The sequence below is a fragment of the Micromys minutus genome (assembly GCF_963924665.1).
Source record: "Micromys minutus genome assembly, chromosome: 8".
In the NCBI taxonomy this organism is placed as follows: Eukaryota; Metazoa; Chordata; class Mammalia; order Rodentia; family Muridae; genus Micromys; species Micromys minutus.
The window spans coordinates 23,514,137-23,537,611 of record NC_137977.1 but is presented as its reverse complement, the minus strand read 5'-3'; the positions used below and the strand labels follow the sequence as shown (position 1 = coordinate 23,537,611).

Here is a 23,475-nt window from a genome sequence, read left to right as displayed (position 1 = left end):
CTAAAGCTTGTCCAATCCTGATCTGAAGAAATGGAAACTCACTAGAGACTCCTGAGCAGAGACAGCCAGGGTGGCTCCCCTTCCCACAATGGGGCTCCTCAAAGATTCACTGGGCACCCAGCCCACAGCATTATGGGAGCTGACAACAGAGGGTAGGACAGATGAGGCTCCATTCAGCCTTGTAGTGACCCTGTGAATTGCTGGACCCTACAGCTATCTCTGTTGGCAACTAACTTGAAAGGTAAATGAACACCCATACTGCTGTTCAACACCAAACCACCTGATCCCGGGGCACAGCACCCACTTTCTTGGGCAGAGCTTACATATTTGAACTGCAGCTCTCTCTGAGAGCCAAGGGGTCCCAAGGATGACCCCAGGAAGCACTCAGGATTTTCCTGTCTGCTGGACCTTATGAGTCACAACAGGAGCTCTGAATTTGCCCATGTGGTTTCCAGGGTTTAGTTGTCAAGGTACCAGAGAACCAGAGTTTCCAAGTTTTGAGTCCCAGAGCACAGGCCCAGAGATAACCACTGCCAGGTGCTTGCTAAGTGCATAAGGCCTCCAAGCCAATCACCGGCCTGAGGAACATAGGCCCTAGAGCTAGACAGAGGCAAAACCTACGACCTGCCTGAGGCCACAGAGCTAACTAATGGCCAAGCAGTGTATCAAGTCTTCTAACCTATTTCTGTTCTAGCTAAGCATGTTCAGTCTCTGTGTTTTCAGGTTGTCTGGCCATAGGCATCCTAGACACACTGGAGATCCTGAGCTGCTCTTCAGAAAGTCTTAGAGTCTGTGTTGCAGCTTTAGCTCCATCATTATCAATCACCTGTTGTCTTTCGTTTGAAAGATGTACTGGGGGACATGGAATGGATAGAAGCCTGAGTGGCTAAGAGCACTTGCTGACCTTCCAAGGACCCTGATTGAGTTCCTAACACTTACACCGCAGCTTGCAACCATCTGTGACTCTAGTTCTATGGGATCCAGCGCCCTCTTCTGGCTGCTTTAGGCATTGCACTCTCACATAGTACACATACACACTCATGGGCACACAATAAATATTTTAATACTATTTTTAGAGCAATTTTTGGTTCACAGGAAAATAAGAAAGCTCCTATGCACTCCCTGCCCCCACACATGTGTGATTTCTCCCTCTTTTGGCATTCCACACCACAGTGGCACTTTTGTTTGTCACAAAACTCACAAGGCTAGAATTTACACTAGAGTCCACTTGTGCTATGTATTCTGTGTGTTTTGACAAATATTTAATGACATATGTTTTTCATAATACCATGTGCAATAGTTTTGGTATTCTAAAAGTTCCCTGTACGCTGGCTATTCATCACACTTTTTGCAACACCCCTCTTCCCCTTATATATCAGGCTGGTCTTGAACTCACAGAGATCTGCCTGTCTCTGCCTCTTGAGTGCTGGGATTAAAGGCATGTGCCACAACCACTCAGCCTGATAGGTCATTTTTAGCACTGAATGATATTCCATTATATGAGTGAGCCATACTTTATTTATACACATACTGAAGGGCATCGTGAGAGCTTCCAAGACTTGTGATACAGGAAGCTATGATAAACATCTGTGTACAGTTTCTGTCTGGATATAATTTTGACTCATTTGAATAAATAACAAGGAGATGGATATAATTGCTAGGTATAAGAAGGAGTATGAATGAGAGTTTCTATTGTTCCATATTCTTGCCAACATTTGGTAGTATCTGAACTTGGGAGATTAGCCATTCTGCTAGATATATAGTGATATCTCATTATCATTTGAATTTGAAATTTCCTCATGATATGTAGTTTTCTCTCTCCCTCCCTCCCCTCTCGCCCCCTCCCAGTTTTTTTGGGTAAAATCCATTACATGCTAATTCTAAGGAAGTACTCTATAACTAAGCTGAGCCATGTCCTTGGTCCTGGAATATTTTTTAATGCTTCTTTGTAATCTTCATGTCTTCTTTCATGAGGTAGCTCACCCATTAGCCCATTATTAAGTGGTTTGGGTTTTTTCATTGTTGAAATTTTAGAGGTTTTTGTTGTTGTTGTTGTTGTTTGTTTGTTTGTTTTTTCATTTGGGGTATCAGTCCTTTTACTGGCTATGATTTACAAACACACCTCTTATCTACAGATTGTTTTCTCAAGGTCTTTTAAAGATTTATTTATTGTTTTATGTATGTGAGTTCGTTGTGGCTGCCTTCAGACACACCAGAAGAGGGCATTGGATCCCATCACAGATGCTTGTGAGCCACCATGTGGTTGCTGGGATTTGAACTCAGGACCTCTGCAGAACAGTCAGTGCTCTTAACCACTGAGCCATCGCTCTAGCCTCTCTCATGGTCTTTTAAAGAGCAAATGTTCAGTGAACTCTGGCTTTCCAACCATTTCTTCTTGAATTATGCTTATAGTATTATATCTGGAAGGTCGTTGCTAAACCTCGGGTTGCCTGTATTTTCTGCTACATTGCCTTCTGGTAGCTGTATAGCTTTTAATTTTACATGTAGGTCTGTAGTCTACTTGGAGTGAATTTGTGTGAAGTCAGTTAGGTTCATTTTTAAAGGTGGCTGTAAATTTGTCCCAACATGGTTTTCTGAAGACCCTGTCTGCTCCTTTGCTGACAGTCAGGTGACTGTATCTGGGTCTCTACTCTGTCTCACTGACTTGTTGATCTGTCTCACACCTGTGCTGCAGGGCCTTGGTCTCGGTCATTGCTCAGTAAGCCTTGAAATCAAATCATGTCAATCCTCTGTCTTTGAATTTCTCCCTCGATATGGGACAGCTTTCCTGGGATATATATATATCCTGGGATATACCTATATATAAACTTCAAAATCTATTTGTTTTTATCTACAGAACCAACTTCCTGAGATTTTCAGTGAGAGGCCATTGAATCTATTTATATACATCAAATTATAAAGAACCAACCTATTGACAATCATAAACCTACCCACGCTTGAACAAGGCATAGCTCTCTATTTATTGAGTTCTTTGGTTTTATAGTTTTACTAACACAGATCTTGAACATCATTTGTTGGACATAGTAGTTCATTTTGGGGGATGCTGACACACATTTCAGGGTAGATGTTGCACACGCTTCGACATGTGTACATGTGTAGAGGCCAAACAATGTCACATGTCTTCTAAAAGCACTTTCTGTTCTATTTTTTGAGACCATTTTACTAAACCTGTCACTCTCCAGTTTAGCTAGCCTGGCTGGCCAGCTCTAGGGTCCTCCAATCTGCCTCCAGTCCTGGGCTTACATGTACCACTGCAGACAACTTTTTTTTTTTTTTTTTTTTTTGTAAATGTGTGTGCTCGGGATAGAACTCAGATCCTCATGTTTAAGTGGCAAGCTCTTTACCTTCTGAGCCATATTCTCCACCCCTGAAAATGTGTTTCCACTTTTACTTGTTCATTACTGATACATATGTAAATGTTATATTAACTCTCGCCTATTGATCTTATATGGTGCAGCCTTGCTGTGTGGCTGCTATAATCGTTTTGCCATTTGCTTTCAAAACAGACACCCCCTCAGAGGACAGTAATGAAATTTATCTTAGTCACAACACTCTGTTTCTTTATGATTTTACTATATGCTTTGCCTTTGTCCGGAACTTCCTTCCTTTCTTTCAGCCTCCAGATGTCCCCTTCGGCCCGTCTGATTAATCTTCAAGGACTCAGGGAGGTCATAGTTTACTTTGGGGAGCCTTCTCTGACCCTAGAAGTCTGAATTAGCTGAGCACGTCCACTTCTCTGCTTCTCTGGAAGATGTCACCCTGTCTGTCCTCAAGACCTTTCCGGCTCCTTTGGGAGACAAACGGCAGCAGTGATCATAATAAACACTGAGCTTTGTTCCAAGACATTAACCTGGATTAATTCATTTAATCCACACAGATGTGAACAGTAATGAGAATCTCTGCCCCAAACTCCCCCTCGATATATAAAACAAGATGCAGACACCTAGGTTGGCCTCTAAGCCTTCACATGGGGGACAGATCTAAGGCGCCTCCATGTTCAGCTTCGGTCCTCACTGGGCCAATACACAACACACACGCGTGCCTCTCACCCCTCACCTCTGCCGTTCTTCCTGTGTGGAATGCCCCCCGGGGGGGTCTCATTCCTCTGATACGACTTCTTCCACACTGTTTCAACAATTGTTTCCTAGCAAGTTCATTTTGGTCATGAGCCTAAGCAAGTTTATAAAAAGGAAACTTCAGGAACTCTGAACTTTGCCACCCTCCAGCATCTCTGGTTTTGTGTGAGAGTCTTGTTTGGCTGTTTTTCATATGGCCCCTGCCTTGTTCAGTTATTGCGTTTGATTTGCACTCCGTGCGGTGATGTCAGTGGCGTGTTTGTCACTGGAATGGTTACCCAGAATCTCGTGGGTAATATCCACTGTTTCTCTTTTAGAGCCTTGTGTTGGTTTTCTAATTCAATTTTGTTTTCCCAAATATTTGTGTGCCAAATACAAGTAAGAGACCATATGTCTGGCCTTTCAATCTGGCAGCTGTGAGCTCCTGAGGTGGGGACTGCTTTCACCATAACTGTTTTTCTATATCTCTAGCTTGCATACTGAAGCCCTGCTCAGTAGAATTGTACTATCGCAGAGCTAGATGTTAGCCTGTGACTCCCTCCCCACCTCCACCCTAATACAAACCAAACCCTAGGACCTAAGATTGGAAGAGGGAGGGCTCAGCAGCCTTCTCCAGAGATGCTTATCAGTCTGACACTGCATCTCTCATCCTGTCACCTCCAAGGCCCCCTCTCTTCAGAGTATCATTTACCACACTGCTCCAAGCAGCTCCACGGGCCGTTCTCTTTTGCTGCCAGTATACAAAAGAGAAACATAGGATGGGGTCCTAGCAAGTACTTTCTGCTTTGGAGGCCTAAGCACTAGAAGTGGGGAGAGTCAGTAACACAACACTTGATATTTCCACTAGAAGCTCAGACTCAAAGCTCTGAGGGCTAAAAGTGTGGATAGAGTGCCCACCTAGCATGCACTAATTTTGATCTCCGGCATCTAATAAATCTGGTGTTGTGGTACACACCTGGAATCCCTGCCCTTGGGAGGGCCATGCAGGAGGACCCAAAGCTCAAGGCCATTTATGGCTATGTAAACGTCGGAGGGCAGCCTAGGACACATTCGATCCTGAAGACGGAGGGAAAAAAAAGAAAGAGGTAGAGAGGAACATAAGAAATAAAACTATATACATATACACATACACATACATACACATACACATACATACACATACACATATACATATACACATACACATATACATATGCATACATATACATATACACATACACATATACATATGCATACATATACATATACAAATATATATATATGGAGAGAGAGAGAGCTGCCAACCTGACAGCATTGCCTCTTTGACCTATGCTCAGGCTGAAGAAAGCTGGCCTGACTCCCTTGCCCTAGGAGGCTACTAATTTCAGAAGTGTCTTGGGCCTGCTTCCACAGGCAGGAACAGTTGCATCTGCATAAAACCTCTGTGAAAATTTTCTCTGTCAGGATAGAGTGACTATTTGCCGTACAAAGCAAAGGTTGCTTCCAAGTGTCACAGTGCCTCCCTTCAGCCACTCAAGTCTAACCTCAGTGGGTAACTCTTCAGATCAGCAACACACACACACACACACACACTGGCAGTAACCCTTGCCTCGCCCTCCCCCCAACTTTTCCACTCTCCTGGCTGTTTATCTGGCCTTTGTTACTCCCAGGCTCACCTTAGTCTCAGAAAACGCCCCTCCTCAGCTTTTTTTGAATCTAGTTTGGTTCCTTCCTGGTCTCTAAATATGGGCATCTTCTACTTTGCCTGACTGGCAGGAGGTGTTTGTTTGTTTGTTTGTTTTGGGTTTTTTTTTCTGCCCTGGTAATGTTAACACTACCCTCTGAAAACTCTGCCTTTGACTCTGACCTATTGGGCTACATGTTCAGGTGTCTGCTCCACATATCCAGCTCAACCCAACCTTTCTGAAGCATTCAGCCCAGATCCTATCCGTGTCTAGTCACTGATGTTGAGAATTTCAGGCTTCATGTGGATGCTTCCAGGCACATGTTGGACCCTCAGTTTCCTCCTGTTCTATAAAAACAGCAACGCCTTCTCTAATTTTCTAAGAGCCCTGAACAGAACAAGCGTGTGGGCACATGTTTGCACTGGAAGGCAATACAAAATGGTTGGAGTCATTGCACAGCAGAGCATCTTCAGCATCTTTAGCTTTTTATGGGTTATCACATCAAATCCATTACCTGGGATGATGGCTTCCCCTGGTGCTGTTTCCTCCATTGCCGCATGACTCTTGAAGTGACCACTAGAGTGTGTTTGTTTATTTGTGTACCTCTGGCTGACCTGGAGCTCAATATGTAGAACAGGTTGCCTCCAATTCACAAAAATCCACCTGCTTCTGCCTCCCTCCCGAGTACTGTACCATCACACCAGGCAACCAACAGAGTTTAACCCCTTCCACACATTACCTATCTCTTCTCTAGCTCAGTGTTTCCTAGAACACACACCACATGGTAATTACTTGGAGGCCGTTGTGTTTTGTAATTGCAATCACTTTAGTGGTAAGGCTTAGCTAACGAAATATCCTCTACAAAAAAACACCTTACACTAGTTACAAAACTAACTCTATGTGACTCAAAGACCTGACAGGGCTTCAAAATGCAAAGCTCCTAGGAGAAAAACAAGCTGTAGATTTTCATGTCATGAGTTGGAACTCTTCTAGTTTGGTAATAAAAAAATAAATAAATGGCCCAGTTTTAAAATGGGCATGTGTAATTTTTGAATACTGCATGTATTTCAGTAAAGCTAGGAAGCAAAGTAAGTCAAGGATCTGAACGAACATTCCCCCAAAAGAGACAACACTGATGGTCAATACGTAACCAAAATAGATAATCTAGATCATTAACGATCTAGGAAATTAACTATCAAAATCACAATGAGGTGACTAAAGAGTGTCCAAAAGTGTTTAATTGTAAACTCTAAATGGATCGATTAATTGTATGGTATTTGAATTTTGGCATGATAAAGCTGACTTTTAAATTTCACATATATGCATACATACATACATACACACACACACACACACACACACACACACACACACACACACACACACATATATATATCCAGCAATCCAGGTAGATTTCAGAATAAAAACACATGCCCCCCCCCAAAAAAATGGGACACAAATGTTTGCAGAAGCATTGTTTATAATAACGCGAACGTAGATATACATATAAATAATATATTGTATATCCATGCATGGAATACTATTTAGCAGTAAAAAGAATGAAGTGCTGTTCCATGCCACATCACAGATGAACCCTGGAAGCTTTATACCAGGTGGAAGATGTGACTCAAAGAAGGGAACGTGTTTTTTATAAATTATCCTGATGAGGGCAAATGTGTGGAAAGTTGACCACTGACTCAGATGCTGCCATGTGTAGCGTTTCTTTTAGGGGCAAAGAAACTGTCCTCAGATTTGTGCAGCGATGACTGCGTAATTCTATAAGTAGGCAAGAACTTTTGGATTATACACTTTAAGTGGAACATTTGTATGGTATATGAATTACACCGCAATTAATGTAAAATGTAGTAACATGAGGAGCATTGTTGGTAGGGGCGTGTGCTAGAGAGCTTTAATGCCAATCTGAGCTCTGAGGACTGGATTCTCTAGGGCCAATCCTCTTTGTTTCTAATTAATTATTTTACTTATTCACTTTACATCCTGCTCACTGCTAGTTCTTTTTCAAAGGATGTTTCATATGCTATCTACATTAGTAGTGATAAATACTGTGTTCCGATCTCACCCAAGAGATTGTAACTCAGAATTGTCTGGATGGGGTCAGTATTCCACCCTTACAGCAAGCACTCCAAGTAAGGCAGTAGTAGTAGCTTATGACTCAGTCCCCTGATGGCACCGTCCTGTTTTCTTTTTTTAAAAATTATCATTTGTTTATTTTATGTATTTGAGCACACTGTAGTTGTCAGACCCACCAGAAGAGAGAAGACATCAGATTCCATTACAGATGGTTGTGAGCCACCATGTGGTTGCTGGGAATTGAACTCAGGACCTTTGGAAGAGCAATCAGTGCTCTTAACCGCTAAGCCATCTCTCCACCCATTTTCTTATCATGAACTCCCGACCTCCTCACAGATGGCCATTCCCCCACCCCACCCCACCCCGACCCCACATCTCACAGCCTCAGCTTCCCATGCCTTTTATGACTAACAAGATAAAGATCTCCCTTATTGTCTGAACTTACCTTTAGTTCCCACTCTTGCTAGGCTGTCCCGAGCTCCAGGAGTAAGTCCCCTATAGCACTGCATCTCAGTTTTTGGAATGCAAATCTCATGCCATCCTTTCTTTTGGACCAACCGATTATCTGCAGTTGACCACAGGAGCCTTTCACAATCTAAAATACTCCGCTTCCCTGCTGCTTGCAGACAAGCCAGCAATTCTCTGACGCATTAGGAGAGCATGCCTGTGGGTGAGGTGGTCTATCCTGGCACGTGTTTAGGGTACAGTAATTGAGTGGGTCACACTTCAATGGGGCCTTCAGTACACAGGGCACAGGGTGGCAGTCAGTTTCTTCCAAGGAGGTCAGTGTCCTCTCTGGGGACCTGAAGAAGGGGGGGGGGCTGCATCAGATAGCACTGGAATGTGGGCAGGACCTGGGGGGCCCTGGCCACCATGGAGCTTGTCACGCCCTGACAGTGCCACTGGCGCCAGCTCCTCTTGGAGGCTGCAACTGCTGAGATGAATCCTCATGCTAAATGGTGACCCCGGACAGAAAGGCCTTGGCTGTCTCATTGTCCTCTCTCACTAAATCACCCTGTCTCCGCTGCAGGAGAGGAGGCGAGAAAGCCATTCACAGCCTATTTGTTAATGAGCTCTTAAAAATTAAACGATGATTGTCAGATAACTATTTTACAATGCAGAGCCCCTTGCAACTACTTCAGTAATTACATTAAGCTATTCTGTTTGCAAGAGGCTAACAGGAAACAAACCATTAATTAGTATCATGTTTTCCCTCCCACTGCCCCTTCCTCCCCTGCCCTCCCCCCCCCAAGCCCTTGGATTATAGAAGCCACACCCTGAAGCCAGAGAGCTGGGGTGCAGTCTGGAAGACTGAGCGCTCCACAGGACTCCCTGAAGAGGAGGATGGGGAGCAGAAAGGAGTCCCGAAGTTGTGACGGTCTCAGTAGGCCAGCCCTGAGGTCTACTGTGGCTTAAGGCCCTGAACAAGGACCCAGTGCGGCCCTGTGTCCCCGTTCCTTTAGTCTTAGAGTAGAGTAGTTGATCGTTGTGGGGCAAGCTGAGCCCAATGTGGGCATGTTCCCAGGGGCCTCAGAGCCAGTGGGTGGGGCGGGCACCTGGGCAAACAGAGCTAAGAAGCAGTCAGGAATGAATCAAGGACGGTTTAAATATGCAGAAATGCAGCTCATACCTTTGGGCAAAAATAATCCCAAACAAAGTTATATAATGGGGTGGCAGGGCTATGCTAGGAGGGACTAGGCCCCAAGGTGTAGAGGGGTTGAATGAATGGGTAAAGGAGACTGCAAAAGGAGTGGGAGGGGCCAGGGGAATCTGGCTACAGCTGGTCATGAAGCCATTAGGGTAGAGTGACTGTACCTGCAGAGATACGGTGTCCCTTGTGGGACCCTGAAAGGCCATTAGAGGAAGGCAGCACTACACTCCATTTGTGAGGTGGCCTTAAGGTCATTCCAGTGTGTGGCTTTTTTATTCCAGAAGTGGTAGGGTTACAGAAAGGCTGGTGGGCACCTCTCTTAGACCTCCATCTTCTCACCCCGGCTCACAGCCTGACTCCAGCCCTTTCTGACAGGTACTTCCCTGTCCTTCCACAGGAAGATCATAGTACCCATACCCTCACCAGGTCATGCTTCCCAGGAGCAGCAACTTAGATGATACCCTATTCCCAACAGATCTGTGCTTCCCTGTGTAAGTGTGGTCCTCCCTCCGTGAAGACAGGCCCTTCGTATCCTGCAGTCCCTTGCACTACCTAAGCTGGTCATAAAACAGATACTGAGCAAGCACTGTTACACTGAGGCTGGACACAGAAGCAGCAGAAGGGATGGTAGGGGAGAGGGAAATGGCTCATACACCCTGCATGCTGCAAAGCATAAGAAAGACTACCCAAGGAGTTCTGGGCTCAGGGACTGGGCTGGTGGCACTGGAGATGCAGAATCATTTAGAGGGGAGGTCTGTTAGACAAAGGCTTGTGATAGCCGCACAAAGCCTGCTGCTTCAGATTGGCACAGAGGGGACACCCTCACCTCTTGACAAGAGGTTGGCTGACAAAAGGTAAAGAGAACAGATTTTGAGAAACGTTAAATCAGCTTCATCATCTCCTTCTCCTTGTCATGATGATGGTGATATAGATTAAATGTTCCAAGAATGTCTAAACCACTCAGTGACCCCTGTAGAAGCCCAGAACCCCTAGAGCCAGACAGACTTGCTGCTCCCTGTGGACGGCCCTACAGACACCCATTAGCAAGATTTGGAAAAGTACAAGGTTCCAGAGAACTCGTGGGAAGCCTGCCAGAGGCAAAAGAGGATTACTAGAGGGCTGGCTGGGATGGTCAATGACAAGAGACAAAGTTCCCATAACTAGGGACATACCTGAGACTCTGAGCTCTTCTTCGATGGTTGATGGCTGGAATGATCCTGCTGAGTTCAGGGTTTACAGACAAATAGTTATTAGAGCCTAAAAGGAAAATATGCCTTCTCCAAGAATCAAGGGGAAGGAGGGTAGCCTGGCTGAACTGAAAAGGTATTGTGGGTTTCCTGCTTGCTTCTGTATCTATTGGCCCAGTCTTTATGGAAGCTGTAGGTAGTTTGGAAACCATAGCCTCCGGGTTCTAGTTGTGATTGGTGTTGGCACTTTCCTATGATGCAAATGGGTGCTCTGGGTGTTCCAGGGGTGGGAAGGGATTTGGGTAGTAGGAATGGGACAGTCTTTGAGACTTGTCACAGCTACTATGAAGCTGTAAAGATGTCCATTGGGAATTCCCCAAGCAAACCAAAGATGGCATGGGTGCCCGCACCCAGACCAGGCTTAGGAAGTTGGGCTGTGGTCCCAGGAGAAGCTGAGCCTGGGGTGACAGGGCTGGGCTGGGTAGGGCTAAGCTGGGCAGGGCTGAGAGAGAGAAAAGAAATTTTGGCCTCCAGGCTCCTGGATGCCTTTATTGGGCAAGGCTTCTTGTTTCCTTGGGTGGTGACCAGAAGTTTCTCCCAATGTGCCAGCCTGGCTTGAAGTGTCTCTTCTAGAGGAGCCTCTACTATCCTCTTGGGGATGCATGCTGGCTCCTCCAGCCTAACCTCCCAGAGCTGATAGATATTTAAGCAGACACTCTGAGAAGCTGGTTCCTCATGGCCTCCACTAGACCAGGGTATAAACGTCAAGGTAGTAGACCGTTGTTTCTCGGAAGTAGGGCTCTCCCAGGTTGCTGATCCACACACTCATTGTGTCCCCAGGGTGAGACAGGCAGTAGCTAAACCTTTACAAATGGTCCCTCTGGCCCCCAGGCCAGCAAAGAAGTCATTATGTTGTTACATAAATAAATTATGTACTTACACGGGAGTTGGTGTGTAGGTGCTGGTTAGTATTATTGCTATGCAATTATGCACTTAGTTTGAAGAGGGAGGCAGGTGGGCAGGCAGAAGGGCTGAATCACCCCGTCCTGGGGAAGACAGCTGACTCCCACCCCTCACCTCAGTGAGAACCATGACCCAGAACCACAGCAAATGAGGTGCTAGAAGCTTTCAGGGAGTTCAGGCACCAAGCCCCAAGGCTATCCTCTGGCAGGAGGTTCTGGACTGCTTACTCACATGAAGCAGACCTGATTCCCCGCTGCAGGCTTTCATCCAGGTCCTGACTGTCTCTTTGAACTGACAAGGAAGGGCTGCCACCAGGCCAAGAAGCCACACAAGAGTCTATAAGGGGAGCATGGCTCTGGGAGAAGAACCTATTGATCAGTAACTGCTCTTCTCTGCAAAAACCCTAGATTCCTCAGATAATCTAGTACTCCAACCTCATTTCTCCAGGTGGGGAAGCAGGCCAGAGAGGGAAAGTGACTCATCCGAGCAGACACAGCAGGCCTTGGGGACACTGGAAGTAAAGCCTGGCCTGCCTCTTGCCTCCCCAGCCTCTGCTCCTCTTCTCTCCTTTGTTCTCTTGTGTGTGTGCCACACATGCACGTGTACATACATACACATACAGACACATGTATATGCACACACATATGCATACACGCCACACATATACACACAGGTACACACACCAGATGCACATGTATACACACACACATCATCATCATCATCACTGGGCTGCTCCAGTTTCACACTTCCTCTCAGTCCTGCCTGCAGCCCTGCCCAGGCCTGCCTGTAGCCTCACCTCTCCCCTCCTCTGCTCTCCCCTTGCTACCTGGCTTTTCTTCTCCTGGAGCCAAGGGAGGCTCCCCACTGGCTTTGGCCAGTGATTTTCCTCTCCTATGCTAGCTCCTGGGGATCCTCATTAGATGGCCCTACCCCTTCCCATCTACATTCTTCTTTCTCCAAAGAGGGTCTAAAATAAAGACACTAAACTCCTGAACATGGAGCATGAATTATCTTCTTGGTCTATGATCGGATGGGCTGAATCACAGGAGCCTCATGAGGTTGGAACAGTGATATCCACCCACAGCAGCCCTATAACCAAGAGCCCACCAACATGTGTTCTTTGGGAGCAAAGGGAAGGGAATGGGGTCAAAGGGTAAGGGCAAAAGTGAGGGTTTATGCTTCAGCTCTGTGGGCCTGAGCTCTGAGCACCAGAAGCCTCCTTCAAGTGCCCTTGAATCTCAGATCATAGGTGAATTTCCTCAGTCATTTAGTCCTGCACCCTGGAGACCCCTATTGAAAGGGAACCAGATGTTGTTCAGAGCATCATGGGCAGCCAAGAGCTGGGTATCGAGCCCCAGAGAGCTAACTCTAGCCCCCATTGATGCCAGAAGACTGTACTCCTTGTGTATGTGTGTGTGTGTGTGTGTGTGTGTGTGTGAGAGAGAGAGAGAGAGAGAGAGAGAGAGAGAGAGAGAGAAAGTGTATGTGTGTGTGCGAGTGTATGTGTGTGTGTGTGAGAGAGAGAGAGTAAGTGTGTGTGTGTGTGTGTGTGTGTGTGAGTGTGTGTGTGTGGTGTCTGTGTGTTCTTATGTGTGTGTGGTGCATAGCACCTCAGAGTAATAAGCTAGGGTATGGCTACAGAAGTAAGGTCACTAAGCCTCAAGCTTTCCTTCCGGGATCTCGTGTCCCCCAACCCCATCCAAGCCATCACATTCTAGGCCAAGGATTCTAGGACACCCTGCTATGTGACCTGAGTCCCCAGTAGGAAAAACAAACCAAATATCAGGACAAACTGAGCCCAAACCCAGATGTCTGAGCATCTATCTTTTTCCTCAAAGCCACGAACTCTTTGAGTAAAGAAAATGGAGACTACGATACCTCTGAGCGACACATGAAACCTTCTATCATTTATTAGTGCTGAAGCTGTGGGGCAGGGTGTAAATCTGGGAAGAGGAGAGACCTGCTTTATCCTCTCTGATGGAGCCTGGGCTGTCCTGTCAGGCATGCGCCACTGAAATCTACCTGCTCCTTAGGGTACAACTGTGCAGTAGCCAGGACCCCCACACTCCAGAGCTCCAGAAGAGTGAGTTGATCAGAGTTCATGGAAGCTCTGAGGTGCATGGGAATTTCTGTGGTCCTTCAGAGAGTGACCTTTAGCTCTGTTCCTCCTTTGGTGGCCTCACTGGCTAGAAAGCAGAAAAAAAGGAAAGGGGCCTGTGACTTGGAGGGGTTAAATGGGGGTAACTGAGGGCAAGGCCAGACTCATCTTTTCTGAGAACTTTTCAACTCTTCTTTGGAAGAGCTGGTGGCTCGGAAATGACTTGGGGGCCAAGGGGAGCATCTTCTGGTACAGGAGCCTCTAAAAAGACCAATTAAAACCACCCTTCATTTGAAGCCACTGAGGCATCTCGGATAGAATTCCCATGGACGGGGCTGCAGGGGAGATGGCTTAGCAGAAAAGGCACTTGCTGCCAAGCCTGAAAGCTTGAGTTTGGACCTCAGGAACCTCTGTGGTAAAAGAGGAGAACAACCAGCTACCACAAGCTGTGCTCTGATCCTCACACACATGCCCACACACATGCACATGAACACATACGATGAATACCTAAAACTATAATGCTTTAAAAAGAAAAAGAGAATTCCCATGGAATAGCAAATCCAAGGAGAGGGACCAAAGCCTTTCTCTTTCCCCAAGACTACTCTGCAGGAAAATTTCGCAGGTAAAAATCCTGGAGGCCCAGAGTCTCAGGGAGGGGAGAAAGGTAGTATGGGGTTATTGTTGTTTGGGGTTTTTTGTTTTTTTTCCTCCTTTCTCTTTTTCACTCAAAGGTATTTTTGCACATGACTCAAACAAGTCTAAACTTTCCTAAACTTCAAAGTTTGCTCATGGCACAGCCTCAAAGTGGAAGGGAAGATGTTAAAAAAGGAAAAGAGGGGGAAAAAATGTTTGTAAGTTGAGCGTTGTGTTGCCGTTCCTCACAGGAACTGAACTGACTTGTGTTGCTATTGGAATCCCATTGTGAGACAGGCTTTGCAGGAAGATCTCTGCTTGCTGGCCCCAGGCTCCCTCACTCCACAGGCCGGATCACAGGTCATTTTCAAGCTCTCAGCAGGAGCTTGGGTACACAAGCAGGCAGTGTAGATCACCTCAGTGCCCACAGTCCCACCTTCCCTGGAGAAGTTTTGCATAATGGGTGAGAGGAAAAGACACTACTGACACGCTTCCTGCACCACTGGGCCTTTCTCTGTCTTCCAGTGACAGAGGTGTCACTTCCAGTGACTGGCCACAAATAGGGGTCCTTCCCATGCCCCCCCTCTCCTACCTTCTCCAGCCCAGCCATAGGGTTGTGATTATTAGCACAGTCTGAGTGCCCAACGGCACGGGTTCCTAGCTCTGTCCTGCCACCAAACCTGTCACTAGCTCAGACAGATGACGTTATTACTCTGAACCATCCTTGTCTGCAAACTGCAAGGACGGCAGGACTCCCTTCCAGGGGGAACTGGGTTGATCCAAAGTTAACTCCTCTCCTGGCATGTGTTCTCTGCCTAACCCCCTTACCTGCCCTCTTCTCGGAAACCCCACCCATCCTTCCAGATCTTCTCCATGACCTGCTCTCGCTCAGGGCCGTGTCCGAATGCTCTAGCCCCACAGAGCGAGCTTGTGCCCCTGGCATTTCCATGGCATTTCTGACTTGTGTCATTCATAAACTGGCATGGACTGCCAGGAGAGCAGTGCCAGCAAAGGGTCTCCCTCTGCCCCAGCTGCTAGCCTCAGCCACTGTCTCCTAGTGGGAGAGTCACTTTGTACAGCAGGTCTCAACAGTCCTCCACGTGCCGGGGACTGGAGTCACAGCTTTAGAGAGGTCTGAGCTAATAGGGAGATGGGGACAGGAGCCACAGAAAGTAAAGCTGCTTCTGTGGACACAGAAAGGGCATCTGGGAAGTGCAGGCTCTTCTAGAACATGTCCTTTCCCTCCTCTTCCCCACAGCACATTTAGAAACAGCCCGGGGCCTTCACCAGGCTTGCAGTGTCCTGGCTGACTTGACCTCTGCTGCTTACCTTCTCTCCTGGCTTTTTCAAAGCATGTGTATCACTCCACACACACACACACACACACACACACACACACACACACACCTTGGCACTCTGTATTTTGATTTTGCAAAACCACAAAAGCTTCCTGCCTCAGGGCTGTTGCATACAGTATTGCTACCTTTTGTCTGTTTGACTTCTTGCTCCACAGATCCCAGAATAAATGTTTCCTATAAAGTCCTCTCTCGATATAGCGTGTTCCCTTCATTCACTCATAGGTCAGCATACATCAATGTTTGCTGAATGAACGGATCTTTTTAATATGTAGTGCAGACTTAATCTATTATTTGTGTAATCGGCTATTTGTCCATCCTCAACCAGGCTGTAACCTTGGTGGTAAGGCCAGTGCAGGTCTGCCTGGGCCACATCTTTCACACCTAGCAATGTGCCTGAAATGCAGGGAGCCTTCCTACGTCCTCAAACCTCACAAAGTGGATGAACTAAGCAGTGAGTCAGGCCAAGAAGGGAGAATGCCACTGGAGCAGGGACGCTGGCTGAGAGCCTGCAAAGGTGTGGATGGGAGAGAGAGCGAACATGTGGCCTGCAGGTCTCTGTGGCCTGGCAGGATAGGGTGCAGCTGCCGGGAAGAGCTCGGGTTTAGTGGGTAGTAATGGTGGATGCAGGGATTGGGGGTGGGTCTCAGAAAGCTAACTTTGATGGACTTGAAGTGTTCAGCCTGAGGAAGCAACACTTCAAGCTGAGAGACCTGAGGAGGGGACAGGAGGAGGCAGAGAGTGGACTGAAGTGATGTCCAGTCAGAAGGGAGGGACCACATGAATGACATTTTGGAAGCTGCAGGAGCAAGGGTTTGGAGAAGTCTTCTTGGGATCCCTTACATCTCCTTCATAGAGCAAAGCTACATAAAGCAGGGTGAATACTCACTGTGCCTTACTGCGGTGGAGAGAGAGGGGCTGGCCCTTTCTCAGACTTAGTCTCCCCCCCCCCCCCAAGTGGCCCCTGATAAGACTCACTTGAGGCCCCAGGAGCACCAGAGATCAGCTCACTAGGCGGACATCATCTCTTTCTGTGCTCCCCCTACCAAGTTTGGCCTATAGTTAGGGGCAGGCAGGCCCCCCAAGGCAGCCCTGGAGCCCCAGGATCCCTGGCCTTCACCCAGAGTCCTTGCCTCCTGCAGACTGTCCTAAGAGGGCCTCTGTCCTGAGAAGCGCTGGAACCCTCTGCTAAGGAGACAGAGCACTGGCCAGGATGATCTTTGACTGGGATTCTAGTAAGGATGGCTGTAAGGGGACACCTCAGGCAGAGCTAGGCAGGCAAACCGCAGGCTCCGGCTTTCTGGGAGCCAAGAGAGGGAGAGTCTTTGCTGTGTAACCCTTTCAGCACCACACCCAGACAGGAGGCAGGAGCCGGTGTCCTTGCAGACAGCCCTCAACCAGCGTTTTGTGGGATGCGAGCTTAGGGCAGGGGGCGGTGCAGCCGCCTCTGAGTTCACCTCGCAGGCCTCTCAGAAAGGAACCAGCTGGAGCTGCCTGCTTGCCTGGTCTGAGGTTTGCAGTTCATGTGTGTGGGAGGGGGGCGCCAAGCCACCTGGAGCACCCGAGCTCCCCCAAGAAGGCTGCAACCCATATTGGCTGGGAGGGGCTTCTTCAGCCAGTCCCAAGAGGGAGTATGTGAAGGTATGCTCTAGGTGGTGGTCTTTCAGTGAAGCTGAGACCAGCCCCTCCCTCGGGAATAAGGAAACCCAAAACAAGTGTCAGACAAAGCTGTGGAGAACAACTTCAGGAGACAAGGGTGCTTCTTTCCCTCAGAGCTAGCCGGTGGGCTTCCCTTTGGTCCTTTCCTGGGCCCATCTCTTGCTGTCTCTCCACCCCCACACTGTCCTTAGCCTGGCCCTCGCTGGGGGAATCCCATCTTCTCTTCTCCCTAGTTCTGCTCCCCACAGCTCAGCTCGAACCCCTTCTCTGGTGAGAAGGTCTGAGGCACCCTTCTTGGGCGCACGTCCTGGCTGCCTTGGTGGGCTCAGGGAGGGGGGCGCAGGGCCCAGAGCCGTCGCTCAAGCCCCCCCACACACACACACGGAGGGCCAGGGTGGGTGGGAGGTGGGCGGAGGGCGGCTGGCGCGGGAGGGGAAGAGTTAAGGCTCGCCGCTCCCCTCCCCCGGAGGGTGTGACCGCCTATAAGAAAGGCGCCGCGCTCGGGCACTGGGGCTGCAGGCGGCGGGGGCGCAGCGCAGCAGCGGAGATCCGAGGGCGTCCCTCCGCCCAGGACCCAGGGCAGCATGTCGGAGCCCAGGAGGAGGGGCCGCGGCCGCGGCAAGAAGCACCGAGAGGGAAGAAAGCGGGAGCGGGAGCCTGATCCCGGGGAAAAAGGTAGGGCACCTCGGCGCGCCCAGAAACCCCGTTTCGCTGAGAGAAACCTGCCGCCCGCTCACCCGCCCTAGGCTCCGCGCGGCTGAGTCCGGGGCGCAGCGAGCAGCACTGGGGTGACTGACAGCAGCGGTGGTGCGCGGTTTTCAACCGGTCAGCACGGCAGGGGCAGGGTAAGCAAGAGATAAGCGCCCAGAGCCTGGCGGTGGCAACGAGCGCGACTCCTTTGGTGGCGGAGACCGAGCTATCTCCCCAGCAAGTGGGCAGCATGTGTCGGGGACACGGACGCAGACCGCGGTCTAGCACACCCCGGGCCTAGCCTTCCGTGTTTGGGGAGCTGTCACTACCTTCCCTTTGCTGGAATTCTCCGCCAGCTGGGCTCTCCGGCTCTCCCACCCCTGTGCCACACCTCCGCCCGTTCTGCTCCTCCATTGGAGCTTGGGCAGCACGCCTGCCACCTCTGGAGAAGAAGGGGATGCCCTGCCCTGGGAGCGAACCTCAGGCAGCGGAGTACTGTTGCTTCTGTGACACAAGTTTTCCCCAGAGGGGGACCAGGCATGGAATGTTTGTCCTACCTTGGTCTTCTTGGCTAGTCCCTTGGGCTTTTGAGTTCTACGTCCTGTCCCTCCCTTTGAGCGAGCCCTTGACAAGAACCCACGTTTGACGCTGACCCTGGGCAGCTGCAGGGTAAAGGAGTATGCTGGTCCTGGACTCCCCAGCCCAGAGCCTATGGCATGGTCTTCCACTCTATGGATCCAGGCTTGTTTTGAGACCCCCTTTGGGTAAGCCCTGGCTTCTCACTTCATTTGCCCTCCTTGGGCAAGCTTTTCCTTGCTTGTTTGTAAAACGTCTATTTTGTACTAGCCAGCAGGCCAAACAAGTTCAAATGCCCCATCTCCACTTACCTCCTATGAGAACCTAGGCTACAGGTGGTTTTATTTGCGTTCCTCAGAAGTAACTGAGGGCTTCTGAGGGTGAAGTCAAAAGTACTTTCCAGAGGTGAGACTTTGGACTTCAAATGCTATTCTCTAGACAAATGTGCCCAATTTGCTTGGTCCACGCACACCCCATCAGGGTGCAGCGAAAATAGCTTCTAACTAGCACTCACCTGAAGGTTACAAAATTTCCATTGTGACTGAGAAATAATCCAACAATCTCTTTCCTATACAATGTTGAAAGGGGCAGGACTCAGGTGTCTTTACTGGAAAGAGCCTAAGAGTTCACAGTTATCTCCATCCCTCCAAAGAGAAGTAGTTTAGGACTCAAAGGCCAAGCTGCCTCTTTGACCACTTCTGTGGGGCAGGTGTCTTGGAGTCTTCCTGAGGACTGTGGTCAGCTGAGCAGGAGACATAAGTCATCTCCTGCCAGGCACCTGTCATGTGAGGCTGGCAAGTAACCAGTGACCTGAAAGAATAGGCTTTCTCTTGCAGGGGTCAAAAAGTCATGGATTTCACTCAGTGAACCTAACACTCCCCCCCCTCCCCTTGCTTCTCACCACATACATCCTGACTTAAGTATGCTATCAAAGATGCAGGAACAAACCTGGTACTGTAACATCGGATAGGCTTCAGCTGTTGGAAATCACCTAAGCCTGGAAAAGGAGCATCCTGATACCAAGGACAGAGTACTCACTGAAGGGAAAGGGTGGACCACGGTCCTCAGAATTATCGATCCCAGAATCTACCCAACGTGAAAAGTCCTCTTAATGTCTCTATAAACATTCTTCCTGTCTTTTTTATCTCTCTCATTCCCCATTCTCCAATGACCACCTGGCTTTTCAGAAGGGATCTGGCTGACCCAAGGACAGAACTAGACAAATTTGGGGTACTTTGGAACAATCTAGAATGTAGAGGGCATGGGATAAGGTTACACTCTAAAACGAGATTATTGAGAGAAAGTACCATGGTGGTGAGAACCAACAGTCTTAAATCTCTTGTTTATAACTGAAGAGTCTGACTCAACCCTGATAGGGAGAGTGATTAGGGTAACCATGGCCAAAGCTGTTCAGTGATGACGCAGGCTTTTCATCTCAGCGCTTGAGATGCAAAGGCAGGTGGATCTGTGTGTTTGAGGCCAGCCTGGTCTATAGAATGAGTTCCAGGACAGCCAAGGCTACCCAAAGAAACCCTGTCTTGGGGTTTCGGGTGGTGGGGGAGGGGAAGAAAAAAGATGAGCATGACCTTCAGAACTACAAGCCATACTTCTCTGGGCCAATGTGCAGCTCCCAGAACCGTATAGCATTCTCAGTGAGTGCCTCTCAGGAGAGAGCATAGGCATAGAGCCACTGGAGAGGGGCTTCCACTGGGAATGGGCACATCTGACTGAAAGACTACGAGATTCAGACATAAAAAATGAGCACTCGCTTTACTAGAAGCATCCTAAGTGTGAGGAGGGACTCTGTGAAGCAAGAGGGATAAAGCAGTAAAGATACTGGCACGTTGGTGCCCCCAGCAGCACCCAAGTTCTTCCTTAGCCAACAGGAGAGAGTGTTCTCCACCCAGGCAGTGTGGGGAAATGGGCATTTGCCCTGCCACAGCACAGGAGGCTTGGGTGGGGCAGAGCTGCAGGTGTGAGTTTTACTTTATGACTCACAGAGAGTTTGTGGGGCCAATTCCTGGTATCCCCCCTGGGGCTGCCCCTAACGATCCATATTCCTGTCTTCCAAGGCATAGCCTTACCAGCCTTGGCAGCAGTGGGTTAAGGACTTAGACTAAGTCCACTCTGTGGTGGATGCCACACTACAGCTGGAAGCCAGGCGCTTGGAACCCACTTCTACTGTGCCTCTACATGACGGGGTCATTGTGTCCTCTCTGAACTTCTGGCAATGTATTCCGCTATCAGCTCTCATCTCTACGTGCAAGGGGCCGAGTCTTACCTTTTGGGTCTTGTGACCCTGAAAGCCCCAGTGAGGCTGCATTTAGCAGGAGGATCTGGTGACCAGGACAATAATGAGCCAGTCCTGTGATCATTTAGAGACAGATTCGGTGTTCAGATTTGGAGCCCCAGGCCTTTTCTGTGTGACCTTTGAAAGACCAGTCAGGATTGAATGGAAATGTCCTTCTGCTGAAGCTCCACTGTAAACTGGGAATCTTCATCTCCCCATAAAGGACATTGGGAGGACTTAGGTCTCTAGCAGGTGTCCAGAAGTACGAAAGTAGACCAGCATACTTGTAAAGAGCTCTCTGGTCATATATCATTTGAATTCCCTGGACACAAAAAAAAAATCTTTGTGAAGCCTTCCCAATCTTTCCTTTCACCTGCCCATCAGTAAAGTGAGCGTTCAGATTTCTGGAACCAACTCTGGTCTTCCAGATCCAAGGTGGTTGTGCTCATGTATCTGAACAGCATCAAGAAGTTGGCACTTACCTCCCCCCATCGAGTCCCCTGGCTAACCCTGCTGAGCTTGGCACCTGGAGTACTCCTCCTGACACTCTGGGGTGCAGCCTGCACTTTATGCTCTGCTCTGGCTCCCTGGCACCTTGGGGATCATAGGAACAATAACAACAAGCAGGGAGTGACTTTGTACCTCCCATGGCCTTTCATCCTGAGAGCTCAAAGCAGTTTACAGACCAAGACTCATCGTTCCTCATTGTGGGCTCCAGGCCCTCAGCAGGGGTGAAAAAGGGACAGAGAGTGCTGGTCTTTCTAGATCAGGGCAGCAGTGGGCCTGGATGGGGCAGTGAGTCACCTGGGATGGAGCGGCCACAAAGTCTGGGACAGAAGTAAAATGGGACTGTGGGTTTCCGCTTCAGGCTGCAAATGGGGAAGGAGAGATGGTCTCCCTTAAAACCATGTAACCTAGACCATATTTTCCTTCATGTACCACCTGGGCCCTTGCGCCAGGGAGGGTTCCAGGAGCTTCTGAAGCAGAACCGCATGATGGCAAACAGAGTCCTAGGCAAAGTCAAGCAGCCCAAGCCTTAGGGCGGTGGCTGAGCCAGGAGTGTGTGGAGGGAAGGGGCTGGCCAGGCACTCTCAGGCCTGGCTCTAACCTCAGACTTGGCTTCACTAGCCCCCTCCCCCCATCGACCCCTTGGCCTAGAACCCTGGCCATGTATGTGATAACCACACAAACTGAAAGCATTTCCATTTGGTTTTCTGTATTCAACTCTGTGAGCATTAGCTTAGCTTCTGTTAAATGAGTAAGCCTCAGATTCTGTTCTCGGGAAGCTCAGAGAAACATCCTTCATAGAAACCTAAGATCAGAATGGCACAGAACCATAAACAGGCAAAGCATGTTGAGGAGAAGCACAGAATGAGAAAGACCTTGGGGAGAAGGTGGCACCTGAGCTCAACCTAGATGGGGACCAGGGACTTAACCAGGGAAAGAACAGGAAGTGAGATCGTGTTCATGCCTGACTGAACCTTTCCTACCAGAGCTAAGTTCACAAAGTCATGCATTACACTATCACCCACACTTCACAGGCAGGGGAATGGAGATGGGTACACTCAAACTTTGAGATCAGCCATGAGCTAATAAAAGGATGGGCTCTTGAGCTGACATCTGCCCCTGCCCTCCTTTCCCCAGTCACATCTACTTAGCTCCAGGTTTTCCTGCACTCTGTGCCCCTCAAGACAAACCAGTGATATCCAGAGGAGCCCTGCTGGCCACCTGTTGGAGCAATCCTTCTCATCCGATAGGCTAGACAGGTATTTGTTTCCTGGGCTCCACAGAGATGAGACATAGTGGGGATTCAGAGATGAGCAGTAAGTCCCTGCCATCACCAGGAGCTTGAAGCATGACTCCGGCAGTCAAGTATGAACAGAAATTGTGGACACTGATACAAAAGGGCAGCCGGAGGCCCTGTGCCTGCACCAACAGGCAGTAAGTAGTTCCTCGGAAGATGGAAGTCATTATGGTTGAATGGCCTGGCCAGAGACCAAACTGAGGATCCAGAGTCCAGCCCGATCTACTACCATAGTGTGAAGTTTTCTGGTTCGAGGAAGTCCCTTGTGCAGAAGATGTTTAAATAAGAACCTGATTCAAAGCATTAACTAGGAGCTTGGTAGAAACATGCACTCTTGGAGCTAGGAAGACTGATCAGTCAGTAAAGTGCTAGCAGGCCATGAAAGCAAGAAAGTCAGTTTGGATCCATAACACACACATAAAAAGCCAGCTTTTGTGGCACATGCTTGTAATCCTAGCATTGGACAGGCAGTGACAGGAGGGTCCCTGGAACTTGCTGGACAGTTATTCTTGTCTAATTAGTGAGCTCCAGGTTCAATGAGAGACCCTGCCTCAAAAAACAAACAAACAAAAACACCTGAGGAGAGCAATTGAAGAAGACACCTGACATCAACCTCTGGCCTCCACACTCAAATGTGTGTGTGTGTGTGTGTGTGTGTGTGTGTGTGTACACGTGAACATATATCTACACATATAATACATATATGTATTACAAAGA

At 48.6% G+C, this 23,475-nt stretch overlaps 1 protein-coding gene across 3 annotated transcripts in view; it reads left to right on the top strand.

Moving 5' to 3' along the window:
- The window catches only part of NRG2 (neuregulin 2), a gene marked incomplete at both ends in the record, with an annotated part of 173,367 nt that overhangs the window by 105,577 nt on the left and 44,315 nt on the right, over window positions 1-23,475 (top strand). Inside the window, one exon of one of the 3 annotated variants that reach the window (XM_080920356.1) lies at window positions 17,983-18,073. The exons of the other annotated variants lie outside the window; for them this stretch is intronic. Coding sequence (XP_080776482.1) covers window positions 17,983-18,073 — 91 coding nt within the window. Of the gene's footprint in view, window positions 1-17,982; window positions 18,074-23,475 lie in introns of those variants that run through there. 3 annotated transcript variants of the gene reach the window in all.